General features: G+C 44.9%; 1 protein-coding gene across 4 annotated transcripts in view; it reads right to left on the bottom strand.

Annotated features, from left to right (window-relative positions):
- Positions 1-26,353, bottom strand: part of AP2B1 (adaptor related protein complex 2 subunit beta 1) — a 139,748-nt gene that overhangs the window by 108,808 nt on the left and 4,587 nt on the right. For all 4 annotated transcript variants that reach the window (XM_090026666.1, XM_090026664.1, XM_090026667.1 and 1 more), the window contains 3 exons: positions 23,388-23,493; positions 21,882-22,017; positions 18,474-18,719 (listed from right to left, as the gene is read on the bottom strand). In XM_090026666.1, the coding sequence (XP_089882792.1) occupies positions 18,474-18,719; positions 21,882-22,017; positions 23,388-23,493 (488 nt within the window). The remainder of the gene's footprint in view (positions 1-18,473; positions 18,720-21,881; positions 22,018-23,387; positions 23,494-26,353) is intronic.

The raw sequence follows: 26,353 nt of genomic DNA, 5'->3' as shown, positions 1-26,353 counted from the left end.
CAAATGACACTGTCATTGTCACTGTTGCTGGACTTAGCCCCTCTGCCTGGGCACCCCAACCTGGTGCCAGGTGGATGGGTCTGGGCCAGATAGGATCACTTGCCTGCCTGCCTGCCCCCCTGCTCCCCAAACTGTGCTAGCACTATCCCCCTGCTGCGCTGGCTCACAACAGCTCACCAGAACTCCCAAAGTGGCTCTCCAGCCCAAATAATTGCCCACCCCTGCTCTAACCAAACACTAAACACAACAATGTAAACCATAGCAACAGCATAGATGATCACGCCAGGTAGAAAACACAAGCTGAGAAAAAAGGAATACATTGCAACAAGTGCCTGCTCTAGCAAATAGCTAAAGAGGACCGTTCTGTTCCAAAACACACAGGCCAGACATACGGTAAAACCTACTCAAGAGTTGCAACCTTCTGATGCGTATTAGACAACCTAGAATGAGCCATTCTGCTAAACAGACAGCTTGGAAATGAGCTGGATACTGGAAGCAGGTGTTAAATTATTGCTCAGTAATCGGAAGACGACAGGCTTATGATGGATGAATCCGGCGGTTAACCTTTATAAATGAGGTGTCTGCTGAAACAGATGCTATAGAATCATGAAATATGCACAGACGATTGTCTTAATGCTATAAATGTTACGCATCTTTGCGGGGTTGACAGAAGTTGTAATCCTAGAGTAGGATAAGAAATGGTTCTTGCAGGGAGCTGTGTAAAACTGACACATTCCATCCAAGAACTGACAGGTGTAACACCAGCCAATGTAGACTTGAAACACTCTAAACCTGCTGGGGTCGCTCTATGGAAGGTAAGCTAAGTTAAGCATGCACTTGTGTTTTCTCTGAAATTATTTTGTTCTGAATAACTATTGCCTGGCATTATGACTGCTGCCTGGTCTCGGTTAACCCAGTCACTGCTTTAGAGAGCAGTATTACCGAGGCTGAGATGAAGGCAGACCTACTGAGGCATTGCAAACCCAAAGCCCCAGTCAGCAGGGAGAGAATGGCAGGATTCAGCCCAAGAAAGGAGATGGCTAGTGGGGAAACCTTAAAGAATACAAGGAGGTAAAAAATGCAGCCAAGCTAGGAACTGTGACATTTCCTGTGATTCCTAGCCCCCACTGCAACTATTTAAATCAGTGGTTCTTAACCCATTTAGGCTCGAGGCACCCCTCAGAAAATACCAGCTCTTCACTTTCACTCACTTTTTGAACAGAAAAATAGTTTAGCAATTCTTTTGTTGCAAACAACTCAGAATGACCACAGCAGAACCAAATGTGTTGGACACTATGGAATCCTACAGGAAATCTTTGGGTTTATCTTGTGAATCTTGTATATATGTTTGCACACCTAACCTTTCTAATATTGTGTGGCACCCTGAAGCATAAGGATCTTGTGGTACCCAGGCAGAGAACCACTAGTTTAAACTCCAGTTTATTTGCCCTGCAATACAACCATATGGCTGCTTTCTCTGATTCTTGGGTATTTGGAGAAGACAGTCTTCCAAGCTTATTGCTTTGACCATGCCAGTCTCTTTTCCAGTGACTTCCCCAATTTCTGCTGTATCAAACATAAGTTGTGGGCTTCAAAGCCCTTCCCACCGTATGTGTCCTCCCCCATTCAGTATCAGCTGGTTGATGCCATCTCCTATGATGGAGATTTGTGGCTTAGTCCACATAGGCTCTTCAACACTTAAGAAGAGCAGCATAAAAAGTCACCTCTTTATTCCATCCCAAATCCCATGGTATAACTCTCCCTTGATGCAAAGCCAAATATGAGGTAAGATGAGATCATGCTCCATGCTGCCAAGAAAAAAATGGAAAGAAAGGACAATGGAGCCAGTGTCCATCATAAGGGACATCACTGTTCACTTTTCACACCAGCGATTGGAACCAACTCTTTCAGGAAGGGTAGTATGAGGATATTTATCCCAGGCTGGAGCAGCTTGGGAACTCCAAGCTTAGGCATCTTGCAGTAGACAAGCTGGAAGGAAGAAGTGAATCCAGCGTGGTCCAAAGGCAGGAATTAATAATACATTGCTCAGGCATAGCCAAGAAGCATTGGAACAAACAGCCCAAGAGGCACCCCAGGCACAGAAGCACTGGCATTAGAGAACCAACTGCAAACCTCAGGGTCTGTCAAACAGCACATTCCAATGCAAAGTTTTCCTACAAATCTCCAGTTTGGAAGAGACAAGTGGGTAGGCAAAATCCCAAACTGCCTGACAAAGGCAGCTCTTACATGGCACAAAAACCTAGGTGTAGGGAAGACTGACAGCACCAAGCCAACCAGGAGATGGGAGTCAGCTTCTTCTGCAAAAATCATACCAGCTCCCATAATCAGTTTCATAAAGGTGATCAGAATCATCATCCCTGTCTAATATATAGGGAAAACAGGGGAAGGGAGGGTCACATGACTTGATAGATTCCCCAAAAAAAAAATCAGTGACAGAGCTGGAATTTGCATCCATATCTTCTGCATCCCAATACAGGGCTTAATCCAGTGGGATAAGAAACACTGTGTAAAAGTACAGGATTAAATTCCTGTTTAATACAAAAATCAACCCTCATTTGTTAAAGTTTAAATCAATTCAGAACATTTACCCCCCCCCATTCTATCCATTGCACCAGAGTGCTTCACAGCATACCCCCGTGGCTAGATAACCAGCCTGACTCATATCTGCTCACTGCTCAGTTTAAACCTCTTAACAGGGGCATTCCTCATTGCAACTCTTTGCCAATCCCAGCACGTCCTCTGATCCTGGAGTGTCATCCTTTAGGAATAGGTGGCTAATTCAAAACAGACCCCAAATGCCAGGCTGTTTTCAATTACAGCAGGAGCAAGAAAAGGTCCCTCTGCACTTTCCTACGAGAGACATGTCAGAACACGGCCAAAGTCAGTTACTTTAGGTCTTCCTGGGACTCCTTAGCCATCACTATTCTCTTACGAAGTGTTCTATTTCTTACCTTTAATATTTAATAACTAGTCAATAAGAATCAAATCTCTGGAGCATCAGCATGGGGGGGATAAGAGCATATCAGCGGCTTATAACCTATTATTTTATGGATTTTATTTTATCAGAATCTAGCCTGCTACACAAGAATAACTTCAGTGCTTGCACAAACTGTGCCTTCTAGTAGACAGGTTAGAGAAGGGAAGGGGAGGAGAGGTAAAAACCACCCCTCTCTTGCCCTAAAGAGATCACCTAACTGAACTGAACAAATGTTCTCTGCAGGTCCGGTTGCCCACTGTACAGCCCCCACAGGAGACGCATCCAATGCAGGAGTGGCAGAAGGTGTCCAAATCCAGAGCTGCCAGGCCTAGAGTGGTGGAAGCCCCTCAGGTTCACCTGGGGAACAGGTTTGATGCCCTGGCAGCTGTGATGGAGAAAGACAGTGAAATTGCCTCTGGCAGGGACGATGCCACTCCCCACATGATAAAGAATGGGCAGAGAGCGAACACCAGCAGGAAGAAATGCTGGGCCCTTGTCATCGAAGACTCCACCCTACGAGGACTGGAAGGTCCCATCTGCCAGCCTGATCCCATGATGTGAGAGGTCTGCTTCATGCCTGGGCTTGGGTTAGAGACACCACAGAGAGGATCCTGGCCTACATCCAACCTGCAGACCAGTACTACATGGTTGTCATCCACATGGGGATGATGCAGCCAGAGGCAACCATGACTGCATTATGAAGGATTTCAAGGCCCTGGGGGACAAGCTTAAGGAGACAGGAGCACAGGTGGTATTCTCCTCTCTTCTTCCAGTGAGTAGGTGGGGACGGTGACATGAGGCCTGCATTGGTGAGATCAACCAGCGCTTAAGCAGTTGGTACCGCCAGGCAGGCCTTGGGCTCCTAGATAATGACCCATGCTTTCGGGCTGGGGACTTGCTGGGGTGGGACGGGCTTCACCTCTCTCCTAAAGGCAAGCGTGTCTTCTCTTCCAGGTTGGCTGATCTCAAACAGCGAGCTTTAAACTAGCATCACTGGGGGAGGGGACTGCAGGAAGATGAGGAGACACCACCCGAGCAAGACAGGTAACAAATGCAAGGAGTGACCAGGTAAGAAAGCACATCTGCAATGGGCTGGCCTCAGAGATGTTGCTCAAGGGCAACCAGCACAGTTTCATTAGGGGCAGGTCATGTCAGACCAGCCTGACTGCCTTTTATCATCAGGTCACAAAAGCACTGGATACAGGTGTCGCCGTGGATGTAGTCTTTCTGGACTTCAGCAAGGCCTTTGAAACTGTCTCCCACCCCATCCTCATTAAAAAAATGGGCAACTGTGGCATTGATGCCTACACAGTCAAGATGGATTGCAGATTGGCTGAAGGGTCGCACTCAGAGGGTGGTGGTGGATGGGTCATATTCGACCTGGGGAGAAGTGCGCAGCGGAGTCCCCCAGGGCTCGGTCCTTGGGCCCGCACTGTTCAATTTCTTTATCAGTGATTTGGACGACGGGGTGAAAAGCAACCTGTTTAAATTCGCTGATGATACCAAAATTTGGGGTGAGGTGAGCATGCTAGTAGGGAGGGAAAGACTGCAGCAAGACCTGGATAGGTTGCAGGGGTGAGCTAACAAAAACAGGATGCGTTTCAACACTGACAAGTGCAGGGTGCTGCACTTGGGCAGTAGTAACCAGCAGCACACTTATAAGATGGGAAACTCCTTCCTCGAGCACGGAGGCAGAAAGGGATCTTGGAGCCATTACTGATTCCAAGATGAACATGGGCCAACAATGCGAGGTCACGGTTGGCAGGGCTAACGGGACCTTGTCGTGCATCCACAGGTGCATCTCAAGCAGGGCCAAGGAGATAATCCTCCCCCCTCTACGCAACGCTGGTCAGGCCGCAGCTGGAGTACTGCATCCAGTTCTGTGCGCCCCACCTCAGGAGGGATGTGGACAACATGGAGAGGGTCCAGAGGAGGGCCACCCGCATGATCCGGGGACAACAGGGCAGACCCTACAATGAGATGGCGGGACCTGAACCTGTTCAGCCTTCACAAGAGAAGGCTGAGGGGGGACCTGGTGACCGTCTATAAACTCACTAGGGGGGGACCAGAAGGGTTTGGGAGAGACCCTGTTTCCCCTAGCGCCCCCTGGCATAACGAGGAATAACGGCCGTAAGTTGTTGGAGAATAGGTTTAGATTAGACATCCGTAAGAACTATTTCACTTTCAGGGCGGCTAGGATCTGGAACCAACTCCCAAGAGAAGTAGTGCTGGCTCCTACCCTGGGGGTCTTTAAGAGGAGGCCCGATGCCTACCTGGCTGGAATCATTCGAGCCCAGTTTTTTCTCCTGCCCAGGCAGGCGGTCAGACTTGAAGATCTACAAGGTCCCTTCCGACCCGACTTCTATGATTCTATGAAATGGACACTAGTGAGTTCCCACCTCCCCAGGAGATCACCAAAAGGAAGTAACAGTCATAGGTGGAAAGAGAAAAGGACCAGACTGGTAACAGCCCATCTTAAATGGCTTTGGAACTTGATCTAGGAGTGATACAAGCTCTAGGCTGCTAGACCAGATTCCAATTAAATCAACCTGATGGGTTTACCAGCTCAAAGCACCTACAGCTGTCAGACCTGGATGCACTTTCTTCTCAGTACACACTATTAATGCCACAAGAAGATCTAGGCGCAACAAAATGAGTCTAATTACATGTTCTATACTATAGCTTGGTATGCTTGCTAATTGTACTATTTCAGGAGAAACTCTATGGTGAAAGGGGAACTTGTATAAGGTATTAAATGGAATAAAGTGTCCAAATAGCATGCTGAGGGTTAGGTCCCCACAGCAAAACATAGGTGTGATTGCCAAACAGGCAGCTATAACTGTCATAGCTTTAATCTACTGAGCAAGGTTAATGATGAATTGATGATAGCAGAAAAGATATCTTGGCAGGGGGCAGCAAAGAGTTCAAGCCCAGCTGGGCAGATAGATGCTCTGCTAGCTCACAAGGCCGTATGTTCACAATTACTTGTTTTATCCAGATTAAATGCATCACAGATATGCTTACCTGTGCAACAATCACCCTTTCATTTTGTTGTAGGAAAATAGTCCCATCACAGTCAACTAAAGCTTCTTTGATCCAGTTCTCAAGAATGCCCAGACTCAGGGCCCCTCTACAAGTGCAAGTAAAGACACAATGGGGATCTAATATGGAATCTATACAATCACGCCTCCTGCCATACCACACATGCATGACAGGAGGCATGATTGTTGAATTGCATATTAGATCTCGTTACACTTTATTGCCCGATCCTAGGCTCCTCCTGCATCCACAAGAAACAAACTCCTGCGGCTGGGAGCCTCATAAGCTGAAGGACTACCAGCCTTGGGGGTGCATGAAGACCCTGGGGCTGAGAGATCATGGCTGCCATCATCTCTCAGCCTGGGGGGTGCATGAAATCCTGGAGGCTGGGAGATGGTGGCAGTTGCTGTCTACCAGCCCCAAGGGTTCACACACTCCTGAAGCTGGGAGACTGCAGCCATACCATGCAGCTGCCAAGAGCTAACTGAGTTCCAGCACCAACAGATGTGCTGCCAGAACCCAGTGTCTGCAGCTGCCGGGACCCAGAGTTTGCAGCTGCTCAGGCTAACAGTCCCCTCAGCTGCAGCCCCTCCCAGCAACTTCTGCTCACCGTCACAAGCAAAGACACGTCTTCTCTGCCAAGAATCAGGACAATGGCATCACCCGAGCAAAAATAATATTCTGCAAAACCATTTGGTTTTATAATTGCTCTTTATGCTCATCAAGAGAATACAGGAGTTTCGGCATATTAGCACAACTCCTGCATTCTTTGATCATAAAGGTACTGGCAAAGAAAAGAGATTAGAAACCAAGAGGGTGCTCTTGCACAGGAGGAGAATGGTGTCCCAGCTGCATAGTGCCTACCCCCAGTCAGTTTCCTCCCATCAGCCAAGCTGTCTGCATCAACCTCCAGCCAAGACAATTTAGTATTTGTATTACTGTACAGCTCAGGAGCCCTACTCATGGACAAAAATGCTATTGTTAGGCCCTGCACAAACAAGCACAAAATCAAAAGACCATCCCTATTTCAGAAGGCCTACAATATAAACTTCCTTCCTTACTGCACACTCACTTTGCTATTGTTATCTTGGTGCTGTTACAGCCACTGAACAGTTCAGTGCTTGTCACGCATGTATTCTGTAACAAAAAGAGCTGGATATTTACTGGTGAATAGAAACTAACATAAGAACCCTGTCATTAGCACACATCACTGTGCATTCAGAGCCAGATCTGCTCCAATTCACAGATTCACAGACTGTAAGGCTGGAAGGGACCTCAGAAGATCATTGGGTGCAGCCTCCCTGAACCAAGCAGGAAAGACAAGTAGGGTCAAGTGACCCCAGCAAGGTGACTGTCCAGTCTCCTCTTGAAGATCTTCAGGGTAGGCGACTGCACAACCTCTGGTGGGAGCTTATTCCACAGTCTGGACACCATGGCTGTGAGGAAGTTTTTCCTAATGTTGAGCCTGAAACAGTCTTCCAGGAGTTTGTGGCCATTACGCCTGGTTTTCCCCAAAGGTGCCCTGGTAAACAGTTGTTCACCAAGCCCTTGATATACACCCTTGATGTAGCAGTAAGTTGCTACCAAGTCCCGTCTCAGCCTTCTCTTCTTCAGGCTGAAGAGTCCCAGGTCCCTCCTCAGCCTTACCTCATATGGCTTGGCGTGCAAGTTTCTGATCACATGGGTGGCCTTTCTCTGGACTCTCTTGAGCAAGCATGGCAACAAAGCCATGCTGGCTGTCGTTCAGAATCCTACCTTCTGCGAGCCTAATGCACATAGACTCCTTAATTAATTTTTTGAGGATTTTCCCTGGGAGAGAAGTTAGAGCTGATTACATGCATTCTATTCCTTTTAGCTCATCAGGTCCAACACAAGTCAGAGTCCATTCTGGATTTCCACACCTCTTGGGAATCAACACTCAACACCTGCTTCAAACAATGGGATAACAAGGACAGAAAAGAAGGTGACTGAAGATAATGGGCTGGCAGAGGAGTCACTTACAGTATAACCTGAGGACAAGGTTTCACAGATATTACTGACAGTCTACCTTGGCCTGATGGTGCTGTATTAAAAATGAACTCAGCTCTAAGCCTAGAATATAACATTTTTCTTCTAGTAACCTGACCCCATGGGAAGCCTAGATGCAAATGTAGAACTTCGCCATGTGGTGCTCAGTCACACTGCCAGAGCGACACTTAGGAGAATGGTACCAAGTGTTACTACAGCCTGAAGAGGAGAAATGTGCAAGACTAACATGCAATACTACATCCTGAAGGCACCAATCAAAAAGAGTGAGGCCAACTGAGCCCAAGACGCATGAAATCTAAGGGAGTTGTCTACAGAGACTGCTCTGAAAATTAAAAGTTACCAATGGTAGTAACATGACCAATATCAGGACAGAAAAATACTGCTGGGTTTAAGAGTGAGAAGGCCAATACGGGCCAGGATGCATTTTATACTGTATTTTCCTGCTACCTTTCCAATTCCTGAAAAAAGTCAAACATCTCTATGTACTGAACCCCAAGAGAAGTAATTATAGAATATGATCTTCTCTCATCCAAATGGAGTTTCATGTTCTACTTTAAAAGACTGCCACCTTGTGGTTTAGTTTCTAATAGCCATGGAGACAACCCAGAGACCATTTTGCATGCAGGGCTACTGAAAAGGCTGATGATTAGCTCATCTACAACAGGGTTTCAAAATGCAAGAACAAACTTCAGTAGCAGCATCGTGTGCACACCAAGAAACAATTCCTTAGGAGCATACGAACTAGGACCACCATTAACAGTAATAAGTAGATTTCATGACACAGAAACCAGGAGCTTTATTACAAGTGTTTGAAGATATTCCAAGTCAGAGCCAGGTGAGCCCAGTTACCTTTTTCTGCTGCATTAAGTGCCAGCCTCTCTCATTAACAATACTAACAGACCCAGTAAGAACTGCCATCTCTTAAAGTAGCACAATTACACTGAATTCAGGTGACATAACCCTGTACACTAGAGCATTAAAACTGAGATTTTTAAAAAATGAAGATACCGTCTCAGGAAAATAAGGCAAATGTAGTTGAGATGCCTTTCCTGAACCAAGCTGACCCAAAGCTATTAGTATAACAAAGGAAGCCATGAGATTGAAAGTGATCAGAAAGAGTCTATACTTCTAAGCTGGCAACTCTCCGAATTCCATACTTATCCTCACATTGGTTCTGAACCAAGGGAGTGGGCAGTAAAGAGAAAGAAAGAGTTGTTGTGCGATCAAGCTCCAGGTCTGGGGAAAGACCTGGGTTCTCTTTACAGTTTCATGGAGGACACTGGACAAGCACCAACTACTCTGGACCTCACATGACTGTGAACAGAGTAATTTCTTTCTCTGCTTCAGACAACTATTGAGAGTTCCAGTTAATTCAGGTCTGCAAAGCTGAGAAGCTACCACAGTAAGCACTACAGAGCAGCTTCTGAATAAATCAAATAAAAAAGCCAGATGTTGCTCATGTTAGTCAGAGGGGAGAGGGGGGAGAAAGGATTACTACTACAAAGACTGAAAGGCCACAATGTAAACCTATTCAAAAGGCAGTGCCTTCTAAGTCAAATGGGCTATTACATTTTAATGAATAACAGAAATATGAAGTTTTAGGATGCCCAGCTTAAGGGTATATTTGCATACATCTACATGCATTCCTTCTTATGGACTTCTAAAATTAGTATTGTGGCACCTGAACACTTAAGTCTAAATGCCCCATGACTCCTTCATAATGAGATATTACTGTAAGGGAAAATTTCTGCTGCTAACAAGTTCACTGTAATTTAGAGCCAGATAACAGAAACATATGGAAGATTTGGACTGGTAGGAATACGCATCCCAATCTTTGCTCAATTACCTAGCAATCAGCAGACTGCAGATGGAGTTATTACTCTATGCAGCAACCAGCTTGAATGATGTACCATGTGGCAGAGAGGCAGCTGATTAGAGACAATAAAAACCCATCATGCTGGATGTGTGTGTTATTAAAGAGGAGGTTTCCATCCTATACCCCTCTTGCCTTCCCTTGAAGAAATATTTAACATCTCCCGGGAAAGAAAAACCCAATACACACTAGAAATGAGGATTTCCTCCCATAAGCTAAACACTATGCTTATGCAAAATGCAGCTGCTCTGCATTCTCACATCTCATCAAAAGAAAAGGAAGACTTTTTTGTTCCAAAGAAAACATGCATGAGTTAACAAAAAAGGGCTCTAGCCAGCTGGGTCCACCTTTGTACATGAGAGAGAATATCCTGCAGGGATAGAGGCTGTTTGTACTTGGATAGCTACTCTTTGTTTAAATGAAAATTTCCAGTCAGGCCTGCTTTCACCTAGTGAACGCCCAAGATCAAAGAGAACGAGCTTGTTAGCAAATATTGGTGTTTACACAAAGATGAAACTTATTTGGTATATTTTTTATATAGCACTTCATGATCAGCTTCACTGCAACACAGCCAATTTAATTTTACATTGGGGAAAGCAGTGATGAGCTGGACTTTCTGAATAGGAAAGAAATGAATATATTAAATCTATATCAGATACAGACAAAATCCCTGTGGACCCCATCACAGGAGGCTGGTAAAACATATCTAGTCAGGTTAACAGATGCCTTTAATAAAAGACTGTAATGAGGTTAAATGTTATATAGACAACCCTTCTGCCCTTGGAAATGGATACATTCTCACCTTGCTGGTTGTACATTCTTATCTTTTAACAAAGTCCAGCTAAGGACAGAAAGAAAGAAAGAAAGAAATACATACACCAGATGCCTCCTGCACCCCTCTCTGCCCTTGATCCTCAAAGCAAAACTCTTCCTGTGAATATATCCCAAGAACAAGGGAGAGCTGCCAGGAATGAATGTATCAATCGGTTTTGTGTTGCTGCCTTGTTGAATTTTTGGTGGATACCTATGACAGGTAACACCTGCTCCATTTAACCTTCCTTGGGATCAGGTAGGCTATTATAGGTTTGTTCTGCTGGCAGGTGAGACGATTTATTAAAATTTCCCAGCCTGGTTGAAGTGATTAACCCAGAAAAATGGGACAATCATTGCCTTTGGTACTTTTCCCATTTTCACTTAATTTAATGCAGAACTGTAGTTTAAATGCTTTAGAAACACATATGGTCATTCATGATAGCTGAAGGCTTATTTACCACAGTGGTTTCTTCTGGCCAAGGTGCTGGATTCAGGATGGAGAACAGGCCAAGCCTTATTAATTCCTGCTAAAAAACTGTCCCCTCTCAGTGAAACTGAAAAGACCACAAGCAAATATCTTCTTGGGCTACTCCACATGCAGCCTTGTAATCAAGCATAGGAAAAAAGGTCTTCTCCTTATGCTTCAAAGGACAGGATCATCTTCCTCAACAGGGCACTGTGTATCCAAGCAAACATCATGTGAAAGTTTGGTGTTAATTCAGGGCAGAATGGGGAAAAAAAACAAACCACATCTTGAAAGAGATCATTCAGTTGACAGGTTCCCTAAACTTCTAGGGGGAGTCCCAGCTACCAGGCTTGCCCCTGTAAAAGCCAAACACGTAAGTTCCACTGTCTCTAAAAAGGGCACAAGAAGAGCAGTAAGAACCTTCTGTTCTCTGGCTGGAAAAAGCAAAAAAAGTTGGCTTTTCACCACCTGCCCTGATTTATTACTGATTGCAGGAAATTCTGGACAAGTCAGTTGTTGTATGGTTTGATATGTACACAAATGACAGCTGTGGGACATATAACAGTGGGAAATGATCACCACAAACAGAGTCCATCAGACTTGGCACTCTCCAGCTGCCAAAAATCAGCGACAGTCTTATGTCCCCCTGCTTTCCAACATAAAAGCTTGAAGAAATTTACCTTCTTTGCTTCCTGCTGGAATTACATTTCGAGTTTATCAGACATGAGGGATCTTACATGTATCCCTACGAAATATATTTAAAGGATCATCCACTGTGGGATTTTTCAAGCTGTCGTCCACCAGCTTTAATCACAAGTACTAATAATGGCCCAGGGGTAGAAACAGGTTCCTTTAGAATCCCAGCTGATGGACAGATTTACTGCATTACTGAGCTCAGTGGAAGTGTCTTGTAAAGGATGAACTATTAATCCCAAATCTCTACCTCTGTTCCAACAGTTCACATAACCTTATTAAAAATACAAGCATCGACTTCCTCCAGTCACTAATTCATATAAATTCACTGCCTGTAATGACTGAAGTCATCAATCCACCTACCCCCAGGACGGCCAGGAAGCCTGCAGAAGGCAGCAGTAAGTAGATGTCACATATACAAGGCAAGCCTGGATTTTTTCAGAATATGGGCTGATTCTGCAACTCTGATTTTTCCTCATGGAAAAGTAACCTTATGGGACTTCAGCACCCTAGGACTCCAAACTGCCATAAGCAGCTCTCTGAGCCAACCTGTGAGTGCCACTTATTTCACATCTAGCTGTATAGAATTCCAAGCCTCTCAATTTCAAGACACTGTTTTATATGAAGAAAGTGTCATAAGGGGGTTAAAACATCAGATATGGAACATACAGGTGGCATTAAACTGCTGGGCCAAACTAGCCCTTCATCATTCAAACACTCACATGTTGATGAAGGGATTGTTTCCATGACATTCACTCTTTCAAGCCATGAAAGGAGAATTTAAGATTCTGAGGTCTTGCCACAGCTGGACAAAGCCTGGGATTCTCTAAGGGGCCTATGAGTTATGCACTTAACTCAATGAAATTCAGTGAATGCACAAATCTCTCCCCTGAAGGTCTTCAAAAAAATCCCAGTGACACTTGATGTACCAGGTCAAACATACAAGTGACAACATCATTTTGCATAAATGCAGCATCCAAACATAAAAAAAAAATCCCTTGCACTATTATTGGGCTGAGCAGGATCTGATGGATGTTATCAGCAAAATGGCAGTGCACAAAGATACTAGAGCAGTGAGAAAGGGTGAACGTGGAACTAGTATTTCTAAAGCCTTTTTAAAAAGGCTCTAATATCTATAGTCTCTCTCCAGCTAAAGATCATTGTGATGATGGAAGTAAAATGCAGCTAGAAAAGTAAAGCACAATTGTGACAGAAAAACTGCTAGCATTTACAAACCTGTGCATTTTATGTGGATTTAAAAAAAAAAGGCTAATATGAGAAGTTCTGTTCAGTCAAAAGGCACAAGATTTTGTTGTTCTTCATCCTGACAAGTTAATTAAAGGTGTGCACAACAGAGAAACTGACACTATCCATGTGTTATCAAATGTACAAACAATATAAAATAAAGACAGAGGATTTTTCCTCTCTAATCTTTATCCAGTTCTAGGACTGGATAAAGGTGTTACAAGTAGCTAAGGAAGGGAAAAGTATTGCGAGAAGTGTGGTTTAAGAGGATAGGTTCCCTGAACTGCAGAAGGCTAAAGGAAAAGTAGTTTATTTACTAAATTCCCACTCTGACTTAAAAGCAATCTTTCCTCTAAAGAGTTTCTTAGTATCTGCAGTTCTCACCAGCTAGGTGAGAAAAACCATCTCCACTCCTTTGCACTGTAAATAAACAGGGAGTGAAGACAGGAAGATCTGCTTTGCAAACTTCCGGGGGAGAGGGGGTGGGGGAAGAAAATTCATTAGGTTGTTCTTCCAGTGCTGAATTTTGTAAGAGGCTTTTCCCCTCAAACCTTTCCCTTATAAGTATTTGCAATCTGACATCTGCTGCACACAGATTCCTAGATAGAGCAATTGTACCATGACTTTGCTACAATAGCCCTCAGGGAATGGATGAATTTTAAAAACTAGCCTGCCCCTCCTAACTTATAAACAGGGATCTGGGTTTTCCATTTTCCACAGAAAAATGGAGGAGTGAACTGCGGATTTTGCCTTTTACCAAAAGCAAATGCGGATTTCTCATTTTACCAGAGAAACCCATGGAATTTGCCATTTTGCAATGAGCTCCCTGCAGGCTGGCAGACTTCCAGCCTGCAGGGAATGGGAAGAAGGTGGAAAGACAGTGGGCACCACATGCATAGACATGCATGTGGCCCCAAGCAGCCTGCAGAACAGCTCCAGGAGGTAAGTGGGGGGGGGGGATTGAGGCCCCTGTAGGGAGGGAACTAGGCAGGGCTGGGGAACAGTCCCGGGGCTGGGGAACAGTAGTGAGCAGGGGGCCTACTGTTCCCTGCTGCGCCGCTTCCCCCGCCATGACCCAGTGCGGCAGGGAGTGGAGGAGCTGTGTGGACAACCTCCTCGCCCATTCTTGCACCCCCACCCCTGCTGCCCCGGCAACACACCTCCTGTGCACACAGCTGCACTGAGGGGGAAGCGGGTCACCAGGGTAGTGGCGAGGAATCCCCATGCGGCCCTGCTATCTCCAGCTGCGCCAGGTCGTGCACACCAGCTCCAGAGGCCCTGGGGAAGGGAAGCAGGGTGGAAGCTTGAGCCTGCAGCATGCACCTGTCCTGAGTACAGATCTGGGGGCGTGGGTCTTCCCTGAGCCCCGGGAGTGCACACGGCAGTGGGGAACTGGGCCTCCCCCTCCCCCAGACGAGCTACCCACGGCCCCGTCCTGCTCCCTGCTGGGGCCCTGCAGCTGCATGTTGCAGCCCCAAGTCCCATCTGACTAGGCAGCAGCCTCAGCCTGTGCCTGCCCCAGGTACAGATCGGTGGGATGGGCAGTCCCCCCTACTCCCTGGGAGTGCATGCAGCTGCGGAGAGCCGCCTAACCCAAGCCCGCAGCCAGGGGAAGCTGGGGCAGGGTGCTGCGAACCCAGGGCCATACCCCTGACAGCTGGGGGCCCCCTCTGGCAAGGTTGGGGGAGCAGGGGCTGTGGGTGGGGGGCAAGGGGCACCAGCAGGGCTGTGGGGGGACCTTTAATTTTAATCATGGATTCTGGGGGTTTTAGCAGAGACTTTGTGATTTGTTTTATCAGGAAAAATCAGGATCCCTGCTTATAAGACCAAAGAGGGATTTCCTGTTTAACACCTAGTGACCTGTACAGATGACTCCACTGCCCTTGTTCAGCAATTTGATTTTATAAGTACCCATGTTGCAATTAACCATTTACATTTTTTTCCCCCTCGAGCTCACAAGCGCCAAAATGGGCACTGCCCATAGGGAGTTCAATGAACTCTTCAATCTGCCTGAAGCAACTAAGCCTAAGTGCCCCAATGAAGCCTCAGCGTTGCACCTCTCTCCTTGCAAGTGAAAACAGTGGTACCTGAATGAGCTAAGTGTAGATCCCAAGCTTGCTCAGATAGTGATTCTTACCTGAAATAATTAAAACCTAAGGATCACACAGTCTCTTCTTGAACACTATTTCAAACCGAATCATCAGGGCCACGATACCATATTCATGGCAGGACAAATTTTTTACTTTTATTATAATACGAAGAAGTTACAAGTTCTGAACCCAAAGCCTTTAGCATCCATTAAAAAGGGACAGAACTGTGCTGAAGAACACTGAACTAAAAGAGCAATAAATGAGTGCAGGGCCTTCTTTCAGGCTCAAACCACCTATAGCAAGCACCTTCACATTAAAGGTCAGGGAAATTTTAGGGATGAATCTACCTGGATACATGATTCCCTTGCACTGCAGCCAAGTCAATGGGCATGGGGAGAATAGCAGGAGACCATTAAAATGATACTCCATGAAGCAAGATTCTCCAAACTAACCTCAATCTTCTCCCTTTCTTAAGGGCAAATACCTTTTGCTTTTGTTACCATGGCTGTCATTGTATTGATAAAGCCTTCCTTCTCTTTCTGCTTGTTTGCTGGCACACACCTACAATAAAATTGCTCTCTGCTTCTCACTTACAACTCTTTTCCCTCTGCATAGGCTCTGTATTTACTTGGAAAGCCTGGTTGCTTTTCCTGCAATACAATCTTAAACCTGGATGCCCCACCTACCTAGAAAAACTAACCCCAGCCCAAACACATTTAGATCTAAGAACTACTGAAAATGAGCAACAGCTTTTAGGGTGGCAGAAGAGAGCACTAGAGAGCCCCTGGAGCTTCCTCAACCTCCTTGAGGACTCCACTTCAGATGGTGCCATTGTTATGATGGAGATCAGAGATTACTTGCTCATGAGTCACTCATTACAGCTCCAGCCCTGGCTGAAAGGGAAGTGTGTCACTTGCGTGACACTGATACTGTGGTGTTCCTCTCTTCCCAGGACTAAAACATTCTGTGTAGGAAAAGAACAGGAGTCACAGTAAATTTTACCATCTGCCTTGGAAAGCAGGTTGATTACAAAAAGAGATTTTATAATTGTGAAATACAGGTTTTTCTCATTAACTGCTAAAGAGGAGGGATCAATTCCCAGGTTTCAGCCAGATTCAAGAGGCAGCTGACTCATGGGCTGGTTAAAGTGCCAGTTCTATTCAGCTCCACTGAAGAACCAGACATTGGTTCATAACCACTTTAATAAAGACAAATGTGGCCACAACTGACAAGAGTTCTAGCCCTGCTTCTCAGCTGCCACCAAGCTAGAGTGCGGGTTGGGGTAGAACTGATTCTTCATCACCATCACCCTTTCAAATCATATAGGTTAATGCTTCTCTTACTTTAATGTGGATCTACAACACATTTTTCTGCATAGTTTGGAAGGAAAGGGTGCTTTGATATACTAAGAAGAGGCACCAGGTGAACCAAAATTTCATTTCAACCATGGAAGAGGCAAGAAATCTACCAAGGTATAGAAAATGAGGGTATATGTTGAAGGGACAAACTGCAATGATTTTAAGAACCTACTGTGAGTTCAGGCATTCTGGCTATGGTGATGAAGTTGTTGTGCACTCATTAGTATGCAAACTTATTTATTTATGCATGCAATATATGTGCTACATATATATATATATATATATATATATATATATATAAAATAATTGTCCTAGTACAAAGGTTCAAGGCAACTCACAGTAAGAGACCAAAACAGAAGAGTGACAAGAAAAAAAAGAGCACGAGAACAAAACAACTGAAGAGGGGAATATAAAACAGAAACCCACTAAAGAATATCTCAGCATGGCTTTGCTTGCTAAATGCCTGACCAAATGCAAAGGTTTTCTAGTGCTTCCAAAACATGTCCAGGCTTGGGCTCTGGCAGACCTCAAAAAAAAGAGTTCTAGAGCTGAGGAAAAATAACAGAGACCTCCGACACATTTTTGCCAAGCAAACTTGACATACTCCGTATTTGCAGGAGGGTGCTCTTGGCTGACCTCTGGGATTGCCATGGGACTGGTGGATTATGAAAGCCTCATGAATGTGTACCCCCTTGGCAGAGGACACTTGTGGCTTGTACTCATTAGACAAGGGTCCATGGTTCAAGCACATACATTGAACACCTTTAAGAGAAATTTGGATGCTTATCTTGCTGGGATCCTATGACCCCACTGACTTCCTGCCCCTTGGGCAGGGGGCTGGACTCGATGATCTGCTGAGGTCCCTTCCAGCCCTAATGTCTATGAGGGAGTATTGAGCTTACCAACTATGCTTTGATCAAAACCAGGTACATGTTGAGATGGATAGAACAGGGAAACCAGTCTGACCATGGTCCTCTACTGGGGCTAGTGGAGAATCTATATTCCTCCCAAGCAGAATAGTAGGACAGAAGTAATAAAGAAACAGTATATAAAGAACTCAGAAGAAACAAAGGGATGACCCTCACACAAAGTACTGAACAGGAGAGAGGAATAGGTAAGTATGTTTTCTGTAGTGGGAAATCCTGGTTTAGCAGTAGGAGCAGGCAAGGCCAGAAGGGAGGTGAGCTAAAAGGACTCCATGGTTCAGAAGACAAACTGGGAGCATCACAAAAGGATCCCACATCACCCTAGAGGCCCTGACCTCAGCCCCCAAAATACTTTAGAGTGGTAAAGAAGCTAAAGCAGGGAAAATGCATGCAGGGTTCATAGATCTGTACATTTTTCAGGCTATTAAATAATGACAATGGTGCTTTCAGAATCCTTGTGCTAAGCCACCAGTGTGCACACAAATGTGTCTTCATGTTTGCTTTTATTATTAGCTATCCTTGAAGGGCTAAACCACAGCCTAGAATGCCCCTGGGGAAAGCATACATTTCAGCTACAGATGGATCAGCATCAGATGCAGGGTGACAAATAGATGGGCTATAGGTTCTAGCTTTTGGGTAAGGGAATGCTAAATCAAGACTCTGCATACCAAAAGACCCCAGCTGAGCCATGGGCAGCACCTACAAGCTGTTTAAGCCCTAGAGCCTTGAAGTACACAGGACACAAGGACTGGGACCCAACCTAGTCATCAGGGCATGTCCAAACAAGGTAAGGCCTTGATCAGACCTACAAAACAAGATGCTTCTTTTCAAGGTTTGAATAATCTCCAGTTAACACATCCATGAACTGGACAGCAAGTAATAGTTCCAACTACATGCCCTATTACAAATATAGGAGAAGACATTTTGAAGCACAAATACATTACCATGGGATTGGAGTCTGCAATCAGATCACGCAGGGAATCCAGGAACCCCTGATCCTCCACCATTTGGGCATTAATGTCATGCAGCTTCGCCACACAGACAGCTGCAGTCTTCCGTACATAAGGGTCTTCATCCTTCAGACACTTGCGGAGTGGTTCACACAAATACTCTGTGATTTTGTCCACGCGAATGCATCCCATTGTACGGACTGCCAATGCACGGATCAGCGGGTTTGGATCTTCACAGTCCTGCGGGGGAAGCACTTGCAATAAGTGGGTTTTGCAGTACTAACCACTGATATTAGTGAGCACTAGAATGGCTAGCCCTGGAATTAGGAAATTCTGTTCTTAACCTGCCCAGACAATGGCTCTCTCAGAGTACAGCAATAATTGTCCTAGTCCAATCCAAACCCCAGGAAAGTTTACAGGTTCCAAAAACATTCTATACAAGTTCAAAATGGTTTGTACTTCTGGCAGTTTGTGCTACTTGCTTTTCTCCATCCAAAACTTTAACTAACATGACTTTGCAGCCAAATCTGGGGAGCCGCTAACTAAGGAAAAATGTTTTTGCACCCTGAAAGCTAGAAATCCTTGTTTTTCAGATGGCACAGCACATTAACACAGCCATAGTGACGGCTCAAATCAGACAATTTGAGTGGGTGAAAGATGGTAATTAACTCACGGCAATTTTTATTAAGGTAAACTTCCCGAAGACCATCAGGTCTAGAAACAGAGTTCTACACAGCACTGCCTTGAAGCTGAGATTTTATAGACTTAACAGTGATCCATCTGATATATCAGACCCTAGTCAAAGATATATCAACATAGATGTGCTTTTCAGAGGCAGAAATGCACACAGCAGGTTCAATACCTCAGACAGTGTAACTTTCAAACCCTGATTTTAGAAATTCAAGCATTAGCTTCAGTCTGTTTCTAGCATATCAGACATAATTCATTTATACAGTCAAGAAAGTGCTTCAAAATTTAGTTTACAAAAGCATGAGACACATTTCCTTTAATTATTTAATCCCTTATCAATGAAAAGCACCAAAAATGGGTTGAGCTTAAAATGTACACAGACTATTTTCTTACAGACCCCAGAGATGACAAATTGTAACTAAAATGCTGACATATAAATTATCTCAAACGCTCTTTCATTTGACCAACTCTTGCTCCTTGTAACACATTAAAGGGGAAGTCAGAGATAAAACATTTCCTTCCAAAGACAAAGGTGGTCAAAGTATTAGATCTACTTACTAATTTGTCATAAAGAAAGCAAGGACTTAAGGTGTAATGGGTAAGAGTGCACTGCTCTAGAAGTCAGTTGAGTCTCACCTAAAATTTAATTAGCCAGGAAAGCAAAAGTCCATTCTGAACCGGATTCCCTCCCTGTAGCCAGGAAGGACACCCCCTACTGCCCTGCTAGAAGCTCAGACATGTTCTAATTTACCAGATTTATCTGAAACCAAGACAACTTAATTTAAGGTGACCCAGTCCAAAACTTAGATTCCATATATGGAAAATGTATAAATCTGTTATAATTCTCCATGTATAGAATCCAATTATCAAAGGGTCGCCTTAAATTCACCCCCCTCACTGCTGCAGCATGGAAAGCAGCAACAAGGGGTGTATGGTAGAAGGAAGACAGGTGGTGGGGATCAAGCCCCCCCTTGACTCCTACCACTTCTCTCCCCTGCAGCCTGCCCCCTCCACCATGCCTGTGCCCCTTGCCCCCATGCCTGCCCCCTGTCTACCTACCACTGACTGCCCTGCACCTCCTTTCAGCCTTTCTCTCCCCTGCACCGCTTACTGTCAGGTTCAGATTCAGCTTTATTCCCTCCTGGGTATGGAGGAGACAGAAGCTCTAGTCCCTGCCTGCTCATGCAGCAGTGGCAGCAGGAGCTCTGGTCTCAGGATATTGCCACGCGGTCAGGCAGAAGCCAGAACTTCTGTGTGCTCCATGTCCTAGGAGGGAATGGAGCCAGAGCTGAGCCTGACGGTAAGCAAAAAAATCACAAAGTCTCTCATTAAAAAACCCCAAATCCATGTTTTTCCGCAATAAAATGAAACACAACCATATATATAGGTATCAGCTGAACACAATGTTTTACTGATATACTTACAATTTTAAAGCAATTTGAAAGCCTACCAGTCCCTCAATCATTATAATAAGATAAATTCTAAATACCTACATATTTTGGCATTTGATTTGGTTTTTATTATCATAGCAAATCAGAGCTCCCCCTGCTTCCTTCAGTCACCAAGAACAGGTTCAGCTGCAACTGTGTCCCCAACCCCCCAGTGCTCTGGGGCATTGAGCAGCCCTGATATGCCCATGCCATTACCACCAAGGTGAGGTGCTGCAGTGGCAGCACCATGGAGTTGTGCCCCCCAACTGCTGCCTAGCAGGCAGGGGGCGCCTCACCTTGGTGGCCCTGGTGGTGTGGCACTCCTAGTGGCAGAAGCAGCAGCGGCACTGAGCCTCCCTGTCCCACTCCACCCTCCTGTGCTAGGTCCTGCCCATTGCACTGCAGAGGCAGCACCTGCTCAGTGCTGGTCTGGCCAGGCCGCAGCCCCAAGCCCCACTCTGGGTGCAGAAATCTGAAAGAGGGAGGCACATGTCCTCCCACACGCTGCCTATGTCCCCCACCCCGTAAACTTACTTCCAGCTGCTTTTTACCATGCTGCCTATCTGCATTCTGATCCATGTGCATGTGTGTTCGTGCACATGAACACGGTCCCCTGACCCCAATCACCCTTCTCCCACTCCCCTGAGGCCTAAGCAGCCTTGCAGGCTCGAACTCTGTCAGCCTGCAAGGGAAACCCAGTTTCCTGTGATTTTCTCCTTTAAAAAGGATAAATCTGTGAGCCGAGGTAGAGCCACAATCCACTGCCTACACACCCCTGCCCAGAGCAAGCAGGCTGTAGATCGTGGCTTTGCCCTGGCTCTGGACCACGCTGTCACTGCTGCAAGATCCCAGCCCAGCTCCCTGCCCTACCACACACCCTACCAGCACTGCTGGGGCTGATCTCCATGGAAACCCTGGCCTCCCGCTATCAGCGTGACTGCTGCTCTAAGTCTCCATGGAAACCAGCCCCGGACATGCAGGCAGACACTGCTGAGAAATGGAGTCCACTGCCAGCTGGATCCAGCCCATGGCCTGGACTTTGCTTGCCCCTGCTTTAAAGCACCTGGTGTTGCCTACTGATGGAGACAGGAAACAATTTCAGACGGACCCACTGGTCTAGTCCACTCTGATAATTTTGCTTCCTTAGATACAATCCCAATTCAGCCCAGCAACTTTCAAGCACAAAGCCACAGACTACATGTGACAAACAGCACGCACCAAAGCAGGCACAATGATAAGAACCATAGGAGGGAGCCTTCTAATAAGCCTTGCTCCATGTTACCTTCACAAAACTGTTCACAGCCATAATAGCCATATCTGGCTGACTTTTGGCATAGTTCATTAGGTACAGATACACCAGCTTCTTCAGCTCCAAGTTGTCAGTCTGCATGCAATTCACCACATCAGGAAAGAGAGAGCTGGATAAAATGAGAGTGAGGCAAAGGGAGAGAAAAGTTACATTTACCATATGCAAAGAGAAAGGAAGCTTCCTGACTACATGGCAACATTATTGACTGAGGCCAGGGGAACGCTGAAACATATCCCACATATTCTGTTATAACTACTCTATATTCAAATTAGAGGTCACTCTCCTCTTCAAAAGCAGCTTGCAGGGCACTTTGTAACTGTTTAATTATTTAATCTCTTCCTGGATTAAACCAGTGCCTGAAGCAGGTAAAATAAAGTGCTCATACAAAATTGGATCCAATTAGGAAGTTGACAGAACAAGACAATAATGTTAATGTGCCCAGTTTTGGGAGTTAACTGGCAACAGCAAGAAACAAATAAATCCTCAGGTTTCTTTGCTTGCGAAGGGAGCCTTGTTTAGAGGAACCTATATAACAAATTTCAGGCTAGTAAAATCTAAAATGATTAAGAAATTAAAACTGCGATAACCAGACTTTTACATAAATACCAAATGGCAACTTGTAAGTAGCATTGCGGAGGAAACTTGGAGGTTATACTGGATCCCCATATCTCAGGTACATTATGAGAATCTAAAGGTTAAGGTCTTTGGCTAACTGAAAGATGCTTCCCTCCAACGCTTCATCTGCTCCTTCATCCTGCAATGAAGTCATGCTGCTAAACCTGCAACCTTACGTTTACTTCCCTGGCAACAGACCATGTCACCATGAATCCAGTACTATTATGATTTTACTGCAGGATCTAGGAGAAGCTGACAGGAGAAAGCCTTGACTCAAGTCACTTCAGCTGCTACAAAAGAAAAATATTGGCAGAGTCATTTGCCTTTGATTTAAAGGTTTCCTTTTAGCAAGCGTGATGAAGTGTTAAAGGCCCAGTTTAATGACTTTATCACAAGCTAAGAGGTATTTAAAAACAATGCCTTTTTAAAACTTAAAAAAAATTCTGGATTAACAACTTGATTTGAAAATGTCAGCTCAGATAGAACATCTAAAAATAGCTGAGTTACAAACAGGTTTTAAACAACTACACAGCTTTTGGCTTATCTGGGGACTGGTTACTTTTTCATTCTGTGATTAAATTAAACTGCTCATGAAATCACAAAGTGAGAACTGGTTTGAACCAAGCAAAAGAGCTGCCAAAGATGCATAAAATTTCCCTCATATTGCCACTAGCTCCCATCCATCTAAAAAAAAACCCAGACCCCAAACCTGAAAAGGCCCTTGGTTCTGCTAGCCCCTCCAAGATGAAGCTGTTCATTGTACCCCAATTCGGGAGCTTCAGGAGCAAAAGATTCCCAGGTAGGATAGGGGAGGACTGGACCTGCTGAAGTTAGACCACCAGGAAGAGCAAAAGCAGCATTTACCTTACATCCTTCCCTACAGTCATGGCAGCAATAACCTTCTTTACAGCTTCTTTCCTCTTCTCTTTCTTTTCATTGTTGAGCTCAGCCTTGAGCTCGAAGATCTCTCCTGTAAAGGGACAGAACAACCTGAAGCTCAGGTGAAGAGAAAAGCAAGCTTTAGGGCTCCCTGAAGAATAATTTGTGTCACCACTACAGGTGAAAAGCAAATGCCATTGCCTTTAGGCTAGTGCAAGTGATTCATTAGCTACCAGAAAACCAGAAAACCACCGTGTGCACCAATTTGATTATTGGACTTTTCCAATCCAAGCTGAGGTAGCCTGTGACACGAAGGAAAGATTAACTGAGCTAACCTGTTGAGTTAAAGAGCAGTGCTGATGGTATCCTAAGAACATTCTTTTCAGCCCGCTACAGTCAGATAATTGGTGCAGTAGCACATGAGGCCTGCAAAATGTATGGAGGTTATGATACAGTGAGAAGGCAATCTTCAGAGCTGCAGTAATAGTACTATGGCAGACATGGCTTCAAAATGTTTAATAAAATTAATGAAGTACAATCAAAACTCACCACTTTCAAGGAACATTAGATCAGCATCACTAAATTAGCTACTGAAGTACTATTGGATATCAAGGATCAAACAAAAAAACTGGGGAAAAGAGAGGACATCCTGGAACAGAAAATGTAAAAAACACTGGCTCAGTTCAGCTAATTATTTTCCCTAGACTGTCCTACCATCACCATTTGCTTCCTGCAAGCACAGATGAGCCATCACCATTTGCTTCCTGCAAGCACAGATGAGGAAACAGTGTGATGACACAGGTCACAGTGCAATACAGACATTGTAGGAACAGCTGCATCTATTTTACTCCAACAGAAAAACACGTGCAAGGTTAAAAAGGGAGAACTACTGCTAACAAGCACAGAAATCCAGAGAAGCACAAGGCCTGGATTCCTGATGCCATACATAAAGTGACTGAAGGGACCTTCCATGAGATTAATTCTTCCAGCTGTTACCATGTAGAGAAATCAATTGAGGATGGATCCCTGCAGTCATAAAGTAAACCTCAATCCATACCAGTACTGATTCCTGAACCTGCTTGGACAGTACCTATCTATAAAATCCAGCTGGCCTGGGAAGGGAAATAACTTTCCCTCCAACTGGAGATGGTTTCTAGGAATACACAGAAGGCAGCATCACCACTGGATACAAGCTATCTAATAAGGACACACAGAATGGCAGAAGTCAAGGCTAACTTCAGAGATGAGCTTTTGGGGAAAAAATATCTCTTTCAAGGCTACACTGCAAGATCTGAACCATTGTTTCCCATATACCACTGATAAGGTATGGTCCCATCTATCATGGGAGCCTTCTACAGAACCTACAACCGCAATATGAAGGCTGAATAATGTGACAGGTACCTATTCCCTTAACAATTAGCAGAGATACAGAAACAGCCAACAGAGAAGATATTCTTTGGGCCTCTAGTAGGTATGTGGATAAGACTCTTGGATCCACGTGGGCAGCTCTGAAACCAAAGAAGCATTTCCAACCCTAGTTTTTCAGCTTTTCCTGATCACCATTTAAACAGGAAAAGGAACAGATAAGTCAGCATATGACAACAGTCCCCTGGGGGTATGGTGTGTTATTGTTGATTCCACCATGCCAAACTACAGGTGAAAGAAGCGAGCACAATTCTCTAAAGGCAAACAAAACAGGAAAAGGGAGTTGAAAACAATAAAGAATACACAAGGAAATGGATTTGTTAGTGTCAGGGACTACTGTAGATCAAGTTTATAAGCCAGCAGGGGCGAATGAAACCACAGACTGGATAAAGAAGCCTGCTTGGGATTTTTTGCCAGCTGTTTTAAAATAAAGATGCAATAAGTATCCTTAAAAATGTTCTATTCCAAAAAGCAATTTTAAGAAAGCCTAGTGGGCTGGCATGTCTGGAAACAGGGTGCAGCAGTCAGGGCTGCTGAGAGAAGAGAGGTGCATAAATCCTGATCTTCTCATTAAGCATTGCCTCAGATTCTCAGGCCCAGCAGTTTGTTCCATCTGAGTCATGAATGTACTGGGTGCCAAGAATTTTAAATTAGGCAAGGCCAGGAAATCGAAAAGGAAAGCGCTGCAAAGATGCTGGCCCTCTTGCTTTACTGGCCGATCGGCCCAGGTAATACAAGCCACTGTTTCTATAGAAAACAGTAGCAGCAAAACTAGCTGCTAGATGGTTGTTGAGTTGTTATGAATTACTTCTACAGGGCTATAAATGAACACAGTATTTTACAGTGAGGTACATTCTCTTCCTTGGTACCATTCACTAGCAGGGCTCCTGAAAAAGAATGAAATTATTGTTCTGAGGAATGCCGGGGTGTCTGGTTATATTGCCAGTGACCTGAAAAAGACATCCGGATCATAAATAGGCTGAGATCCTGCCCAGGAGTCTCACTGAACCGGTATGCACCACTAGCATTTTCCCTTTGCGCTGAGTGAGGATGTACAGTTTTGATGCCTCGTATAATCATCTCAGTGAGACCCTGAAGATTCAGTCAAAGGGAAGTAAGTTGAGAGTGCTGTTGTTTCTCAGAAAGACGTGAACTCCATTAGATCCAAGGGTGTGTTGAATCTGAAGCATAATGACATCAATGTCATCACACAGTTACTAGTAACTGGTCAACAGAAATATCTCGCTACTCTGGCACTGTAGAGGGGCTATGGACGACATAATCAAACCAACATTCTCCCCTCAATCAGGACTTTGATCTTGGCAGCATCAAATGTAGGATTAGTTCGACAGGCCCACTGTGACTGGAAAAGGCCAAGTTCAGTGGGTTTGGCATGAACATTCCACAATTTCCATTAGTCCTTTATGCCAGAAGTTAAACTAAGAAAAAATAACTTCACAAAGATGGAGGAAGTCCACAGCTACCCTGATGTGCGCATTATTCCTTTTTTATGCCCATGAATCAAG

Source organism: Crocodylus siamensis, chromosome 13, assembly GCF_052110815.1.
Source record: "Crocodylus siamensis isolate JL-2025a chromosome 13, ASM5211081v1, whole genome shotgun sequence".
Taxonomy (NCBI): domain Eukaryota; kingdom Metazoa; phylum Chordata; order Crocodylia; family Crocodylidae; genus Crocodylus; species Crocodylus siamensis.
Note: the sequence above shows the minus strand (reverse complement) of the source record. Positions and strands in the feature narration are given on the sequence as shown.